At 45.0% G+C, this 17,132-nt stretch overlaps 1 protein-coding gene across 1 annotated transcript in view; it reads right to left on the bottom strand.

Moving 5' to 3' along the window:
- Positions 1-14,532, bottom strand: part of ngfrb (nerve growth factor receptor b) — a 29,900-nt gene extending 15,368 nt beyond the window's left edge. The window contains exons 1-3 of the mRNA XM_076034223.1: positions 14,061-14,532; positions 8,596-8,749; positions 1,919-2,284 (exon numbers count right to left, since the gene is read on the bottom strand). Of these exons, the coding sequence (XP_075890338.1) occupies positions 1,919-2,284; positions 8,596-8,749; positions 14,061-14,096 (556 nt within the window). The 5' untranslated portion in view covers positions 14,097-14,532. The remainder of the gene's footprint in view (positions 1-1,918; positions 2,285-8,595; positions 8,750-14,060) is intronic.
- Between the last annotated feature and the right edge of the window lie 2,600 nt (positions 14,533-17,132).

Raw genomic sequence — 17,132 nt, 5'->3', positions numbered from 1 at the left:
AACATTTACCCTTCAACACCCTCCCTGTGTCCCTTTTACTCAGGTCATACTCTGAGATGAGGAGGCGTCACATTGTTCAGACGATGCAAACTTTACCGCTCTACCGGTCGGCGCTGGCCTACCACAATTGAAACCAAGCAGATAAAATTACACTCCGCATAAAAACAGTGGCCACCCCCATTGTTACAGGTGTTTTTGCGGCGGTATGCTTGACTGCAGAACTGGTTTTGAACTGACAAGCATTTACACGCAGGCGGGACAATCAACTTCCATTGATGGCTACAAGTTTGAGGCTTTTCAGAGCCATTCAAGTGACACCAACCGTCCAATGGGGCCGTTTTCTTTTTGCTTTTTGCTTTTTTCTTGAACGCGCAAACACTTATCACAGGGTGCAAACAGAAGGATTAGTTGTGCAATTATATGTGGGACACTTTGTTAATAGTTGCACTGTTTTATGCATTGCTGGCTCCTTCAAGTAGACCCATGGGCTAAACGGAGGGCCGTCAGAGGCCAAACAGGATCATTGGAGAGGCACAAAAGACTTCCTTTAGCCGGAGCTCTAGTTCTGTGCTGGGCACTGTGATAACATCCTTCAAACCCACTGCCCCGAGAGCCTGCATGTCCACCATCAACAGGCCCCTTTTATTGTCATTGGACAAAAGCGTTGATTTAATCTGCGAGGCATCAGGTCATTGGAATGACTGCAGTGACTGCAGTTATTAGGAATTTGGCGATGTTGGAGTGTGATACCCACAGGGTGCAATGGTATAAAGGAAATTCAGAAGGCCAGTTCGAGAGACGTGACCTTCCCCTAAACCCACCGACGCCGAGAGAGGGTGGCCTTTGTATCTGCTGAAGGGATGAGCCGGTGAGGACAAGAGGATACGCTCCGGCTCGGCATTTAGGTTGATGGGCCAACAATTTCTACGATGCGGCACTGAGCTGATCCGATTGTGCGACAAACAATGATGATGTCCACTATATCACACTGTCCACACAGAGTTGGACGGAGGGTCTCGACCCCCAAGCCGAGCATCCCATCACTCAACTTGACGCTCCCGGCCCAAAAGTTCATGATAAACTCATCCACTGATTAGACCGCGTCAGAGCCATCCGCTCCTCGCTTGCATGCATAAACCTCCAACGGTGCCCCTAAACGTAATATATTTGCAGTGCATCCCACCTCTATCTTGTCTGTGGACCTGTGTGAATGTCACCTCAAACGCCTGTTTGCTCTACCTTCATCCCAGCTGCAGGCTGCTGTGGACGCACAAGTGAACACGTCCTGGAAAACTGTGACATCCAACAGTGAAATGATCACACATGATGCTTTTCCATGACACAGTCTCAGCCTCAATTCGATTTGGGATCCTTTTCCATAACAACGGAGCAGCACCTGAACATGGGTGGATTTATCAGAACAAAGAGGCCCGGAAAGCCCCTTGACGTCATTTGTTACGGTACGACATTTCTAATACAGTACTCATCTTATTGTTTCTTTCATACACTACCAAGCACAGAAACATTGCTTGACTGCGCCACTAGTTAGCTAGCTGTTTTCCTCGTCTACTTCACTGGAAGTAAAAACACCTGATTTTTTTTTAAGTGGTAGGTTTGATATTTGTGAAGAAGTCGCTCTCGTGAGTCATCCGGTTTCATCGTTGCCTCTCCAATCAATGGCCTGCACAAACATTCACTCACTTGGAGATGAGTATATACCAAAATAGTACCTTTTGCCCTCTACTACCACCTAATAGAAAAGCTTGAAAACCAAGTAGAAGCAAGCAGAGTAGGTGCAAGTGGATCAAGCCCTGGCAGAACCCCTCTAAAGCTACAGGGCCACAGATTGTTTTTGCACAAGAAGAAAACAAGAAGAAGCTTGAGTTGTCACGATATCTCCACAAGGGAACTGACTTACCCTCACAGACCGTATCAGAGGTTGGGGTGCAAGGACTGAGGGTGTCGTCCCCTTCGCAGGTGGTGCAGGGGATGCAGGGCTCCCGGGAGCTCTCCTGGTCCGAGTACGTGTCGTCGTTGCACTCCTCGCACATCGTGTCGTGGTCGAAGTCGCAGCTGTACAGCATGCCCTCACCCAACGGGCACACGGTGCAGGGCTCGCACCGCTGCGTGATCTCGCTCATGAAGTAGCCGTAGTTGCACACGCAGGTGGCGTCGTTGGAGTCGGTGCAGGGCGCCTTCATGCGGAGCAGGCCCTCGGGATCGTCGCACGACGTGCAGGGCTGACACGTCTCATTGTGGCTGAAGTGTTCGGAGAACGTCTCACCTGGGGAGAGGAAAGAATCAACTGTGTTTTAGGTGGACAAACAGCTTTCTCTCTTTGCAACTCTGTTTTTTTTTAAACACACCTTTTAAAACCCTTCTAAATCATAGTGGTTTATTTTTTTAAACTTAAACTTAATAGACTTCATTTCTATTTTTTTGTCTCTCCCATATATTTTTTATGATGTCTCCTTTAAACCTTCTGTCCATCTGTCTGCAAACAGCTTTTAGTGGACATGCAGTCCCACTCATACCCTGAGGCAGAAGTTGCACTCTTCCACTCAAGTACTAAATACATTTCCAGAATTGTGTTAAAGGTTTGATTCAGAAATATTGTTATATAACACAGAAAAAACCATTTTTTTTTTAAATTTTCCATAAAAACCAAAAAACTAAAACGTATGTTGTGTTTTCAAATCCAACAGTTTCTACCAAGACAGATGTGTCTGCTGAGGATGCCTTCAGTATTGTATATTTTATAGAATTATGTTTCGGGTGGATAGAGAACTGGGAAATGCACTAAATTATGCATCAGACCTATTAGTAAGAACAGTGAGTGAGAGAGAGGGAGAGAGAGAGAGGGAGAAAGAGAGAAAGAGAGAGAGTTTATGTGTGTATGTGTGTGTGCTGGTGTATGAGGACAGGAGGGGATCTCTGTGTGAGACAGAAGGCAAAGAAAGAAATGGCAGCCTAATTGTGTGCGCGTGTGTGTGTGTGTGTGTGTGTGTGTGTGTGTGTGTGTGTGTGTATGTGTAACCCTGTCAAGGTGACCTTTGTTCCAACCCATTTACTCTTATTATACAGAGATTTTTATCTGTTTTCAATCAACATGAGTGAATCACAACCAGTAGCCGTACGTCAAATTACTTTAACTGTCTATCCTACAATCTTACCATTGTAATTACTTGATGCCTTTCCTTGTGACTGTGTGAGGAAAACAAAAATGCTATTTATCTCATCAGACATCCACATGTATTAATAATAAAGGATGCTGAAAGGCCATAAAACTTGTTATCAGCACACTCATTCAATTATAGTAACAGTTTACTGCAGCCACTTCAGACTAGATAAATAAGATTAAACCGGTGAGTAAAGATTAATCCTCTTCCACGTGAGCCCTGCAATTTATCCTGACGCATCTCAGCTCATCATTTCTTGATGTTGCATCGACACAGTTGAGCAGTTATCAATTGAATTTGTGGAATTCTGTGGGGGTGGTAGAATTCTAGCTTAATAGTGCTGCTACGTCATTCAAAAATTGTGATGGCTCCGCTTTTTAAAAACAGTGCGGTCATAACGCGTTCAATCAGCCCTTTGTGATGTCACAAAAGAAAGTGACGCCTCACTGATTACCAGGTGTTGGCTCTGGCTCCAAGTTTTAACAGGTTCAACAGCAAAGCAAATGTGTTTTAGCAGAGGGTTGAAAACAGAGGGCTAAATATACTGTTTTCTAGATGTCTATGTATTTCATAATCACGTATGTAGGACTGATTTGAATCTGGGATGGAAGATAAAGCCCTCTAATCCCCGACTGCTAAACAAAGGGTGGGGCATAATTTGGGACCTCCTGATGTCTTGTCTTGTCTTTGAAATGACAACTTATTTGGAATCTTTGAAATGTGAAACTTGAGTGTTTCTGTCCTTTAGTACTAAACTGAGACCAAAACGTGTGTGTGTGCGTGCGTGCATGTGTGTGTGTGCGCGCAACATCGGAGACAAAGAGGGCGTAGACACTCCGCTGCAGCACAGTGGCCTCGTATCAGGTTCTCGGCCTGCGTCAGCGGCCCACCAACCGCGGCGGTGACGACCGAGCAGAGATTAGAAGGCAGATGTGAAGCGATAAGATACTGGACACAAGACTGGGGAGCAACGAGCGTGTCAGTGGGTGGCGGTGTGTGCGTTTGCTTGTGTGTGTGTGTGTGTGTGTGTGTGTGTGTGTGTGTGTGTGTGTGTGTGTGTGTGTGTGTGTGTGTGTGTGTGTGTGTGTGTGTGTCTGGTCCAAAGTCAGCACTATCAAGTGAGCATCCTTCACATTTTTCTTTAATTAGACGTCTTGGAGAGATGAGCAACCAAACGTCCATCAATTGGTCTTTTTTGTGTCTGATGATGATGATGCCCAGTCATACTTTGTTACCCCCCCCCCTCCACACACACACACACACACACACTACCCTCACTCCCTGCCCCTCCTCCATGTCCTCCTCCTTCGTTCTCCTCCCCATGAGTGCTCTTAGAGCCATTATCATAATGTCACCCATCAATAATGCAAGTCAATACATTAATAACACTATCCTGCGGCACACGCTGGTGGGGAGGGGCTGGGAGGGGGAGTTGCACAGGGGGTGGGGGGGCAGTAGAGAGTCTTCCTTGCAGAGGGTATCATATCATGACAGGAACCCCCCCCCCCCACCACCACCACACACACACACACACACACATACACACACACACACTGCCCCCCAGCCTTGTCCAGCCCTTTTTTTCTCCCTGACGCCCATAAAAGGTGTCCTGACTCTTCCCTGTGTGTGTGTGTGTGTGTGTGTGTGTGTGCGCGCGCGCGCGTGGTAGGAATTAGGAGTCTGGAATTTATTTATTTAAAACGGGGACAATGGAACAGTCACGCATCAATCTTGTACACAAGAGGAAATGTATTGAACGGAAAGGGAAAAATATACAGTCTCCGTCTGTCTTGCTCTCACACACACACACACACACACACACACTCACTCGAGGTAAAACTTTCATCACGAAGTACGATGATAAGGGTGAGAACGAGCGGCGATTTGTGCATAAAATAAATCTCACAAAGTTCCTGCGGCTGATGAGTCGGTGCGGTTTCATATGTGACATGTCTGCACGTGTGCGCCCGTCTACAAGCCATTAGCTGACAAGTCTTCCTCATCCCGTCCCAGTCCGACAGCTGTACTCACTCTGTCTCATTTCCGCTCATCTGCTCATTCATCCAAACCTCCTCCTCCTCTGCCCCCCCCCCTCCCCCCGGACCCCCCCATCTCGCTCACCATGCGATTTTAGCCCGTCGGCCACAGCAGCCGTTAAACGTCGGCACAAAGTGGAGCCTGAACGCTCTCTGGCAGCCGAGGACTGTCTCCCACAAACGGATGTGTGCGTTCATTAGGTTGGGGTGGGTGGAGCGCAGAGCAGCTGCAGGCCTCGGAACGGCGGCGGGATCAGACTGTGAGCGGAGTCGTGATGAGCATTTTGTGTTTCTTTAATCACAGAGTGAAAGAGTCAGACAGAGTCTCAGCAAACCACCGTAAAGAAAGTTTATAAGGGATGAGGTTTGCAGGTGGATGAATGGATGGGATGGATTCATGCATAGATAGATAGATAGACAGACAGACAGACAGATAGATGTAGAAATGGATGGATGTACAGATTGATGTAAGGATGGATTGATGGATGGATAAATAGATGGATGTACAAACGGACTGATTGATAGATAAATACATAGATAGACCGATAGAAGGATTTTCCCCTATGTTTGTCTCAAGAAACATAAAAAAACACCCTTTCATATTCTTAAATGATGGTTAAAAAAAACAAATTTCCAACCTTTTGCAGAGCAAACACTTATCTGAGACATCAAATCTGCCAGCCCATTGGTGTTCTATGTAGCAGAGTTTCTCCTTTCACCTGCTGCTGTATGCAGGGGTCGCAACCCCTGCATACCTGTCGCACATCGGTACCGCGGCTGGTGTACCGCTGGTGGGACGTTTTGCGTTTTGGTCTCGTTTGTTACGCATCAAGTGTGTAAAGTGTGCAGCAACTTTCCAGTTCATCATGCGGTGGTTGGACCACATTGTTTGAGAAAGGTGAAGCCAGAAAGACGTGTCATTCCTCTCTTGTTACGCTACAATCGTAATGTGTTGAGGGTTTTTTTTTCCTTTGAGGAGGCGGGTTTCATCGAATTCTTATCAACGGGTCGAAGCCAAAGCAAGTCGCCGATGCATCAGACCTCATGAATACCGTGTTAAAATGTTTCCGCTACTGCTCGTCTCCGGCTTAAGCAGGCAGCATTGCGATCTAATCAATATGTTTGATGCGTTTCTTAAAATATCGCAGGGATGTTATCCTTGATGGAGGGAGGGAGAGTGAGCGAGAGTGAGATCTGCTTTGAATCTCTGTTTATCGATGAGCCAGCACAGAGCCTGTCTAGCCTCTCGGCGGCTTTGAGAGCTTTTTTTTCACAGTCTGTGCTTGTTGGTGTCTGACAAGTGAAGAGACAGTGGGAGAGTAAATTAGTGCCAAGTAGATGTGAACGTTGTGCAACAGAAGGCAGCAACCATGGCCTCTGCCATCAACTCTGCTCCTAAAGCAATAAAACGAATCTAGAAAAGCAAAGTAAGCTGCAAATTTCCCAATATTTTCAAACGCCAGGCAACAAATCAAAACGAAAAAAAAAAAAAAAAACGACTCTTAACCCAAGGGACACTTTTCATAGTGCAGATAAAAGACAAGAAAAAGAAAATCAAACTCAGCTTTGTAAAATAATTTTCCAGCACCACATTTTTCAGCTGCTCCCATGATCTTCAAGCTCAGTGGCTTTCTGACCTCGGGGGTCTCCTTGCCTCGTGATTTGCCATTTTTTTAGCGGCCCACAGAGGTTTACACGTACTTCCTCATCACGGCGCAGGACAGCCGGAGAATTTACACAAAGAGAAGCCTGGGAACGAGCGTGGCGGCTGGCTGTGGACCAGGCCCGGCCTCTGCAGCCTCTGCAGGCTCAAACTGATCCCTGACCCCACTCGATAGAGTTTCACGAAAACCTTGAAGGAGCTACATTTGTTTTCGCAACGTCCCAACAGAAGAGGCGCCTGGGAAAAACTGAGTTGTAAAGAACAAAAAAAATATTTTCAAGCCTGTTAGCCGCCCGGAACTAAATCCCAATCACAACCATGCGTGATGCGCTCGGCGCCTCCTGCAAAGTTTTCTCCCGTCGACAAGGTTTGGAACGGGTCCCACTCTTGTGTTCTCTCAACATTATTGTCTCACGACGTCCCGCGGGCCGACATAGCCTCTCTCCCTACATGGTAAGGGCCACGAGGAGGGCAGGAATGCTGGAGCGCTGATCTGGAGTCTACTTTAATTCCTGACAGGCAACTTTGAATGTGTCCAGTTTTGGCAGGAAGGTCAGAGAAAAAGTCCCATATGGCTTTCAGTGATTGTCAGTGCGATAAGGTCTGGTTGAACCCAAGTTGGTAGTGCTTGCTTCATACGAAGGATCCAATGTGATGGAAATACTTCATCAAAACAAATCTTGGACTGATTTGACAATCAAGTGTTTCCCCTCTGCCTTAAAATAAATACAAGTTTCGAAACTGAATGGGGTTCATTGTATCTTCATTAAATTTATATTTACAGATACATATACAAAGACATATATGTATATGTGTATATATACATATATATATATTTATATGTATATATATATATATGTATATATATATATTTATATATATATATATATATACATATATATATATACATATATATATATATATATATATATATATACATATATATATATATATATATACATATATATGTATATATATACTATGTGAAATTAATCTTGATACAAAACTGATTCCCTTCTCTTCACCTCGCTTGGTGAGTGAGTCATTAGCGCTGCTGATGTCAGCCCCCTCAGTGTGAAATGTTCTTTGTAGATAACGTCAGAGAGACGCGCAGAGGCTTTTCCTAAAGCGATCCACAACTCGTCGCTAAATTGCTACAAATCCCCCCCGCCCCCCCCCCCTTTTTTTTTTTTTTTTTAAATATGCCGACATTAAATGCATCTCATAAAAACAAGATATTTGCCAAAAGCACCAAAATGTCATCTTCCACATTTGCTTTTACAGGCTGGTAACTTGATTGCACGACAAAGTTGGAACGTTGGGGAAACATTATTATAATTTACAGCCCGCAATTCAAACCGCTGTTTGAACTTGTGCCTTGTCCAAACTCTGTGAGCCTTGCGGACAATTTGTACGAGTACAGAACAAGTGTTTTTGTTTTTTTTGGGGGAAGGAATTTTTTTTTTTTTTTAAACCAATAAATCATCAGGTCTTGCATATCACATACAAATACGGAAGCGAGGGAAGTGATGCGGTCGAGGTCTCATTGTGTGCAGACCTGAAGACAAACACGTGCTATTCTGGATTCAGCCTTTCATTCATGCATACATCATGAACTTTGAACCAAGACAGGACAGTCATGCAACCCCCCTCCCCCGCCACCCTCCACCACCACCCCTGATTTCTGCCCTTCCAGTGAGTTTGTTCCATTGCTTACTGTCACTGCAGGGCTCGCAGACAGTCTGTGTGGCTCCACATGGCTTGACCATGCCCTCCCCAGGCTGGCACTGAATACAGCACTCCCCGCCAAATGTGTATTGGCCTGATGCGCATACTGATCTGGCCCGCTTCTGATTGGCCAGAGCTCCAACCTGCCAGAGAGAGAGAGGGGGAGAGAGAGGGAGAGAGGTCACTAAAAGAAGGGCAAGCAGAGAAATGGTTAATCACCAAAAACCATCATTTTCACATCCTCAAGCAGAGAAGCAAAATAAACACGATTCTGTGAAGCAGAATTTATTTCTCATCTCTTTAATCTCATATTCGCCTCCTCCTTGCATAAACATATCAGCCACTAAATCAGCAGTTCTCTTCCAGCTGCGGCAGACTGCTTGAAAAGGATGGGAAACAGGGAAAAGCAAAGTTTAACTATCCGAAATGTTTATTTTGTGTCTGCTATTTTAAGTTTGATTGTGAAATACTTAAAACAACAATAATAATAAAATTGCCTTGCCAGTTATTTTGCTTAATGTCTCAACAGTTTACAAGTAGGCTGAAACATTCACAACCCTGACACAGGGCCTTTGACTTAAAGAGATAGTGCACCTTCACTTGAAAATTACAATAATTTTTTTTCTAACCTCTGTTAATTCTGGTGAAACTGTCTAGTCGTAGCCAATCCAGAGTTTCACAGAGGGAAAGTTCCAATAAGAAGGAGATGCATGGTGAACATGTACTTCAGCAGGGGTTTTTTTCTCTGTTCAACACGTTTTAGCCACCGCAGACTCCCAGTCAGGAAACATTCATGTTAGCTTTAGCAACAGACCAAAGAACATGGCCACTATGGGCTTTCATTGTTTATGCAAATGCATTATTTCCTTCCAAGAACTTCCACAACATTTATCTTGAATGGAAAATGTCCCGCCTAGAGCCTCCATTGTAGTGACTAGAAAACGTGTAAAAATCTCAACTTTGGGTAAACCCCTTTAAGCTGGGCAAAGATGCTAAATATTGTTTGGTTTTATTGTAATTCTCTACCTGACCTGACTCAATGAGATCTATTTTATCTCTCAGAGACACAGAGGCTCCTCTGCCTCTGTTTACTCTCTTCTTCAGGTGGTCCAGAACTCTGCTTTCGGGCTTTTAACGACATCCAAGCAAAGTGACCACATTAGCATCCTTCCGATGGCTCTAAGTCTATTTTCTAATTGATTTCTTGATCTGGATGTTGACATTTAAGGCCCTTAATGGTCACTCCCCAAAGTCACTTATCCAAACTTCTTGTGGTGTATTAGTTAAGAGGAAACACGAGTTCCTTTAAGTTGTTTACTGGAAGGAGATGATTATATCTTAAGGTGGACCAGAAGATATAGTAGTTGGGATCAATAAAGTACATCTATTCCATTCCATATGGAACAAGCGGCATAAGGAAATCAGATCAGTGAAGGCAGCAGCAGTAGGTAGACAATCACTTAAACATGTTTCTCAAATGATCCTGTTTTGCATGATTTAAATGTGTTCATGTAATGACCAGTGAAGACAAATAAAACAGGACACGATTGTGTATTCTGTGGTCCTTGAGCAGAAACTTGCTGGGTGAAAAGGGTTGTCTCATGTCTTTTACTTGTGACAAGCGAGGAGGTTTCAGTCTTGGGAAAATGTTCTCAAGCACTTTCATTTTTATCTGGCCCGTTGCCTGTAAATCAAACTCGATCTTTCCCGACCAGCGCGAGGTCCTCTTATCTTCAGCAAGCCATTTCCCCCAAAGCAAACCCTGAGAAGACCGCTCACTGCCCTCTGACACGGAGCTCTGGGAGGGGTCTGTCTTTCATTTTCTCCTGGTGGATGGACACTGATGAGGTCAACTCAAGAGCAATCTTCTGCTGACAGCCACAGACCAGAGGTCAGCAGTTATAGTTATCCCTCAGATTTATCCTGATTCCGGATCCAATATTCCAGTTCAAAGAAAAAAGTAGTGCAGCGCTGTGGTTTTAAAGGCCATACATGAACATGACACTTTGCTTTTTAATGATGTGAGTTCAGCTTGGGGCTCATTTTTGCCTGTCAAGTGTTGAACAAGACTGACGAACAGTTTAAGAATGTGTGTGTGTGTGTGTGTGTGTGTGTGTGTGTGTGTGTGTGTGTGTGCAACATGCATGCGTGTCAACCAACGTGCTATTTGGGTGCAGGGCGCACGCTGCAGATAAATTGTCAGGCTTCAGGGTTCAGGTGTGCGTGGAATGCTCTGAGAAAAAAAACAAAAAAAACGTCAAGTGTCCCCTCAGGCACCTTCCAGTCAGCTGGTGTATAATCACACACACACACGTACCCACGTTCACTCCCACCGCCTTGATGGTGTCACGGCCCATTCACCTTCAAGTCTCTGCTATTAAGCTCTCCAATGCTGACCAGTTTGGAGAATATCTGCGGTTTTGAGGGCGTCCTTTGCCTTGAAGTAACTTCAGGTCCGTTAATGCAAAATACGCTTAAGCAATGTTTTGTAACAGCAACTTGTCTTTCTAGCCAGTCACTGGAAAGACACTGTCCATCCTCTAACTCAGCCACAACAGCCCCGGCCTGGCTTCAGTCCTGCCCTTCCTGCCTGCCACATGTCCTTTTTTAAAAGGGGAAGGCTTTAAACAGAGGGCTAAACCTGCTTTTTGTTCTCCCCTGGTGATCTATGATTCATTGTCTCAAACTGAAATTAAAGATTTGAAAATGGAACATTTCATATAATCTGATCATCTGTATAATCTGATTTCACATTTTATCATTTCCTAAATCACTTACGGATGTGTCTATGCTTATGTTTCAGGCCTACTTAACTGATGGGTTACTTCCGATGTGATGGCAACTTGGCTGATATTTTTCATGTTTAGTTACTTTGAATTTAAACATTTGTTTGAATTTGCACAAAAATCGTCGTCCTCGGATTATTGCCACCATGGAAACGTAATACGTTGCGTCGAAACGTAACGTTCAAGGCCCGCAGAGTTGACACTTCTCTCATCACTGTCCCCAACGAACCCGCCCCACCCCCACCCACCCCCACACACACCTTACGCAACCAGTGTTTAATTAGAGTTGAATCAACTCTGTCACCACAGACACTCGTGCTCTTCCTGCTTCCACTGCCCCCTCCACTGCACACACCCATCGGCACGCAAAGGTGACGCTTTGCACAAAAGCGTCGACTGCCTTGCATGTGAACAAACCTGCTCCAGAATGCCGGATTGACACTTCTGAAATAACTCGACCGCTCGTACACGTTGGGTCGTTGTTGATGTTGATGTTGATGTTGTTGTTGTTGCTGATGCTGCTGCTGTTGTCGTCATTATCGTTTCTGACGCTATGTTTGGGATGGGTTTGGGTGCAACACGAGCAAAAGCTGTACAGGCGGACAAATAAGGTGCCATGTGATTTTGAGGCAATGTTGAAAGAATGCATTCTTTCAACATTGCCACCACCTGAAGCTGAGGAGGGAAGCAAGGCGTGTGACGCATTGGCAACACTGCAGGGAGCAGGGAGTAACTTCAGAGCACCGACCAATCTTACTAATGCTCCAGTCAATTTTCACTTGGAGGCACTTAACCTCTGGACCTCGGCTGTCAGCGCTTGTTAAACCATTAGGTTCCCGACTATACCTGTTCCTCATTTAAAATCCAGGCATGGAGCCTGAGAAGCTGGAAACACAGTGGGAGGCAGTCTCAACAAAATTAACCCCCCACAACACTGTTGTTGGGATTACACCATAAAAGTAATCCAACTACTGATTTCTTCTTTAACTACTTTGTTTCATAAGTCATCAATTACTAATTACTTTAGTTAAAAAAGATAAAGTAAAAGTTGACAACATCTTGTTTCCTGCACATAACGTACAACGAACCACAATATTCTTTGATTTAGACGAGATGAACTCAAAATAATGTTTGTATTTCCAGCTATCAAACGCAATCGCTGTTTCTTACTTTTGCTACCGCCATGCTTTTTTTGCTGCGTCGTCACATGTCAATGCACAGCTGCATCATCAATCTGCGACATTGTTGTTTTTGGTGGTTTTTCTAAATTTCAGACATTTTGGGGATAATAAGACATTTTTAGCTTGCAAAATATTTCGGAAAAGTAATGGAATCGTTACTTTATAAAGTAATTATGATATAATTACCAGTTTTGCCACAGTAATCCCATTACATTACTCCATAACTAAAACATTTTTTTATTATTACAGGAGTGGATTACTTAGTAATAGATTACACGCCAACACTGCCAAACACCAGTCATCAGGGTTTGGACAAAAAACACAGAGCGACAGCGTGAGCCGAGGAGGACAGAGGAGAGCGATGTGAGCTTGTGGGAGCAGGAGGCTGTATGAATATTGCATGCGCTGGGTCCAGCAGAAGATGCTATAGCCGTCAGCTGGAGCAGCTGTCATGTATCAGCAAGGCAGGCCTGTTTCTAACCCTAGAAAGCCTTGCTGACCGCGGCTGTGCCCGGGCCAAAGGGGGAGAGAGCCTATCCACCACGGACGGGCCTGCTTGGCCTCAAAGGAATTAGAGATAAATGAGGGAGAACGCGAGAGCTGTGGCTCCCCAGAGCTGTCATGCATCCTGCCAGGACTTCTGCTGCAGATGTCCGACGATGGAGGAGGGGAAAGAAGCACCAGAGGACGCCTCCCTCCTTCTCTCTCTCTCTCCCTCTCCCCCATCAGCACACAAAGAATTTATTGGCCACCTCCGCCCGCAGAGACCCCTGCCACATTGTCCCGCTGTCTGCAGGAGTAACTGAGACGGTCGGGCTGCGCATTCAGCATGTTGAATGGGTGAGTGAATGAGTGAGCGCACAAGTCCCAATGCACGCTCGGTGACGGGCGGCGGGACAGGTGCAAGGATGAGATTCACCAGTTTTAACGCGGCTGCAGCAACTGTCAAGTGTTTTAACCTGGGTTTTTTTGTTTGTTTGTTTGTTTGTTTGTTTTGTTTTTTTAAGTATTATTAGTAAAAACCCAAAACAACGTGCACAACTTGTTATTACGCATTAGTTCTTATAACCAGAGACAAATCAATCAATCAATCTATCTATCTATCAATCAACTTTTATTTAAAAAGCACCAAATCACAGACAGAGGCGCGCGCTTTGCGCAGCTAAAGAAAAAGCAGCTGATTCTCCCCAGAACGAGCAGCACGAAGCGACGGAGAGCAGGGAAAACTCCCTAGTGAGAATAAACAGCGTCAAAATGCGCTAATTATTGTCGGCAGCTCCAAATTTAAGAATAAAGTCAATAAACTAAAAAACAAAAATCCGGTCTAAAAAGCTAAAAAACGCTCAGGTACAGACTGACCGACCGTCTGATGTTCCCCATGTTTGTTGACGCGCATTAAGTTTCCGTCGCGCAAGTGTTTTAAACTACTCAAGTTCAAGTGAACCCGCACTGTCACGCAGGGGATCGCAGGGGGGAAAGCCACTTACCACTCCCAGTAAGAGCACCAAGAGTGCCGGAGTCATCCTGGATCTGCTCCGGAAGGTCAGCTGGGATCGGATGCGGCGCAGCAGGATGCGGCTCTCAGTGATCTCCAGTGGGAACCAACCCGGCTGTCATCGCAGCGTCCCTGGGCTCCGTCGTGGAGAGAAGCAACACGAATGTCACCGCTGCCTTCCTCCACAGCTGGCAAGTCGAGTCGACTCCTGGCGCGGATCGGATCGGATCGGATCGGATCGGACGCGTCAGAGGCTGCAGCTGCACACTGGAGCCGGACAGAGAGGAGGAAGAAGAAGAAGAAACAGACGGAGTCGCTGAGATTGACCCATCCGATGTCTCCGCTGCGCGCGTCTCTCCAGGCTCATATGTCAGGCGCCGGGGGGAAGAGAGGGGGAGTCATCCGCCTGGCCACGCCCACTGCACACGCATCCACGCGGGTGCATGCACGCTGAAGACATGCTCACTTTCACGTCGTCATTCTCTGGGATGATCTTGCTGACTCGGAGTGCCCAGCAGACTTCACATCTATTTTTTCCCCCAGTCTAATCTTTACTACAGTTTTTACTATTCTTAATGCTTTGAAGCCTGACAAATTATTTTTTATGCCAATAAATTATTGGATCTGTCTTGTCTCATTTCCACCACTGGCCCTCCACCCAAAAGAAATCTCCAAATATTGATTCAATATCACGGAATAAAAACTGAACACACAGGTATTGTTTTGAGAACATGTTACATTGATCAGGGGATCGACATATTTCTGCAAAGTTAATCTGAGAAGGCTTGTCGTTATTTATGAAAAGTTGTCTCACAGTTTTGGCATAGTTCAAAAGATTTGCAGTTGTTTTGGGATACGTAGCCAATAATCTGAGAACCAATCACATCACTTTAGGATAGGACGGGTTAGATACGTTAATAATCCATCCATCCATCCATTTTCAGTGCGAATTTATTCCTGGCAGGGCAACATAGAGACAACAAAGACAAACAATTATTTGCACTTACACACACACACACACACACACACACACACCTATGGACAATTTAGAGTTATAAATTCACTCCACATTCACAGGAAAAGGCAATTGTTCCAGCAGCAGTGTGTTCAGTTGTTCATTCATTGTGAACAACAGAAAATACATACAGATCTATCTAAAAATACAAATGAGATTAAAAAAAAAAAAAAATGAAAAACAAAATTTATCTTGTGTTTGTGAAGAAACTCCTGTATTCAAAGTGAGAACCTCATTACTTTGGGATGTTAAGAAAGAAATTATTTCCTTTGTGAGAGATTATTTTGAACGCGTTGTCCTCCAGCAACAGAACACGTGACTAAAACAGCAATAAAAGAATAAAATTTATTGAGTGACTCTGAATAATTTTTTTCAGTAACAAGTGTTCCTGGTGTCATGACTGTCCTCCAGTGCAGGGGGTGCTGTCCCACTGATCCTCTGTGCCATTTTCACCAGCAGCTGCGGAGCCCTGCGGTCCTGTGCTGTACTGGTGCCAAACCAGGCCGCGACTGAGTTTTTTCAACTTTTGTCTTTTTGTAAAATGTCCTTTGCTTCACAGCCTGCCAGCGCCTGGAGACACGCCGCCACATCGCCGCTGCTCCTTCGAATGCGGGCCGACTCTGAACGCACCTTTAACCCGGAAACCTGAACCCTGACAAAGTGGCCTCCACTCGCTTGCATCGGATGGCATCAAGCCAAGCAGCAGGGTGAGTGAATCTGGCAGCGCCCGCTTCCCCCTCGTCATGTCTCCACAGTCTCAACTCTTCGAGAAAAAAAAAAACATCTCTGTTGTCGTGAACTGTGCACTAATTCAGTTTTCATGTCAAAGAATTGTCAGTGGATATTTGCCACAATCACAGGACAACACTGCATCCTTTATGCGCGGGAAGAGGCAACGTACTGTTGGTCTTGGCTGAAACCCGAGGCCTGGTTGCAGGCCTGGGAAAAGGGGGCTTGTGAGGAAGAACTTCGTGTTCTGCTGCAAGTCGTCAGCCCACATGTTCAGTGTGGTTGGCACTGCGGAGCAGCAGGTTGATTCATAACTAGGGTAAGAGTTGTTTCTGAGGCTTGTGCTCGTTTCAGACACGTTCCAACTGTCTGTTTCTCCTGTTTATCTCTGTCTTACTTATTACATAAGTATGATGATAACACGGATTTCTGAAGATTTATAAATAAATGTTCATATTAACTTTTCGCAATATGAATATTGTAATTAATCCTGGAACTAGGCTTATCCCTCTGAAGATTGAATGCATTTTTTTTTAATCTTAAATAGCTTTGCATTTAAATTGTTTGTAAGCATTTCTTGATTATTATTTTTTTTATCATTCATATAAAGAAAAACAATGATAAATATGTCTTGCAAGACCTAAATCAAACATGCCACCTTTCAGAGGTGCAGCTGAGACCTTTCCTGCTCCCTACAGACCTTTAAACTCAAAGAGTTCAGGTGATTTCAACCTGAACCACCTGCGTCAGGCGGTGAGTCGTCAACCGTCTGAAGGCCGAGTGCAGGACATGGGAGGCAGGAGGGAGAGGCAGTTGAGTTGCCACTGGTGCTTTAATAATGCATGACTGTAGAGTGAAAGCAGGGGGGAGAATCCATTTGTGAGCCAAACAGCATTACTTCACACTTTATTGCGGCTCCTGTGAATTAATAGAGAAAAAGCAGCGCTTATTTACTGAAGTCACACTTGGGAAAGCCGCTACTTATTGCCAGGGACAAGAAGTCAACAGGCAGAGGTGATAAGCAGAATTTTTTTTCCCCCGGATTATTGTTTTTTAAATGCAAAAAACAAAATGACAGAGAAGCATTGGGGCTGACTCGGTTCAACCCGCTCTTCCCCTTTATTTATGATGCATTTGCATTTCATTGACTTGTGGATGTGAAAACCAAAACTTTACACCTATACCTTTGTGACAGAGAGAAGCGAAGAGACATGCACACACCAGCCATCTGTCAACTGGGAGTGGAAAGAGAATGTGTGGTCTGGGAGGCGTTTGCTGTGTCCTCTCAGGTTCCGAGAACAGGATCTAGTTCCAGGTAGC

Source organism: Nelusetta ayraudi, unplaced genomic scaffold, assembly GCF_046127955.1.
Source record: "Nelusetta ayraudi isolate G7.1 ecotype Tasmania unplaced genomic scaffold, CSIRO-AGI_Nayr_v1 ptg000042l, whole genome shotgun sequence".
Classification (NCBI taxonomy): domain Eukaryota; kingdom Metazoa; phylum Chordata; class Actinopteri; order Tetraodontiformes; family Monacanthidae; genus Nelusetta; species Nelusetta ayraudi.
Note: the sequence above shows the minus strand (reverse complement) of the source record. Positions and strands in the feature narration are given on the sequence as shown.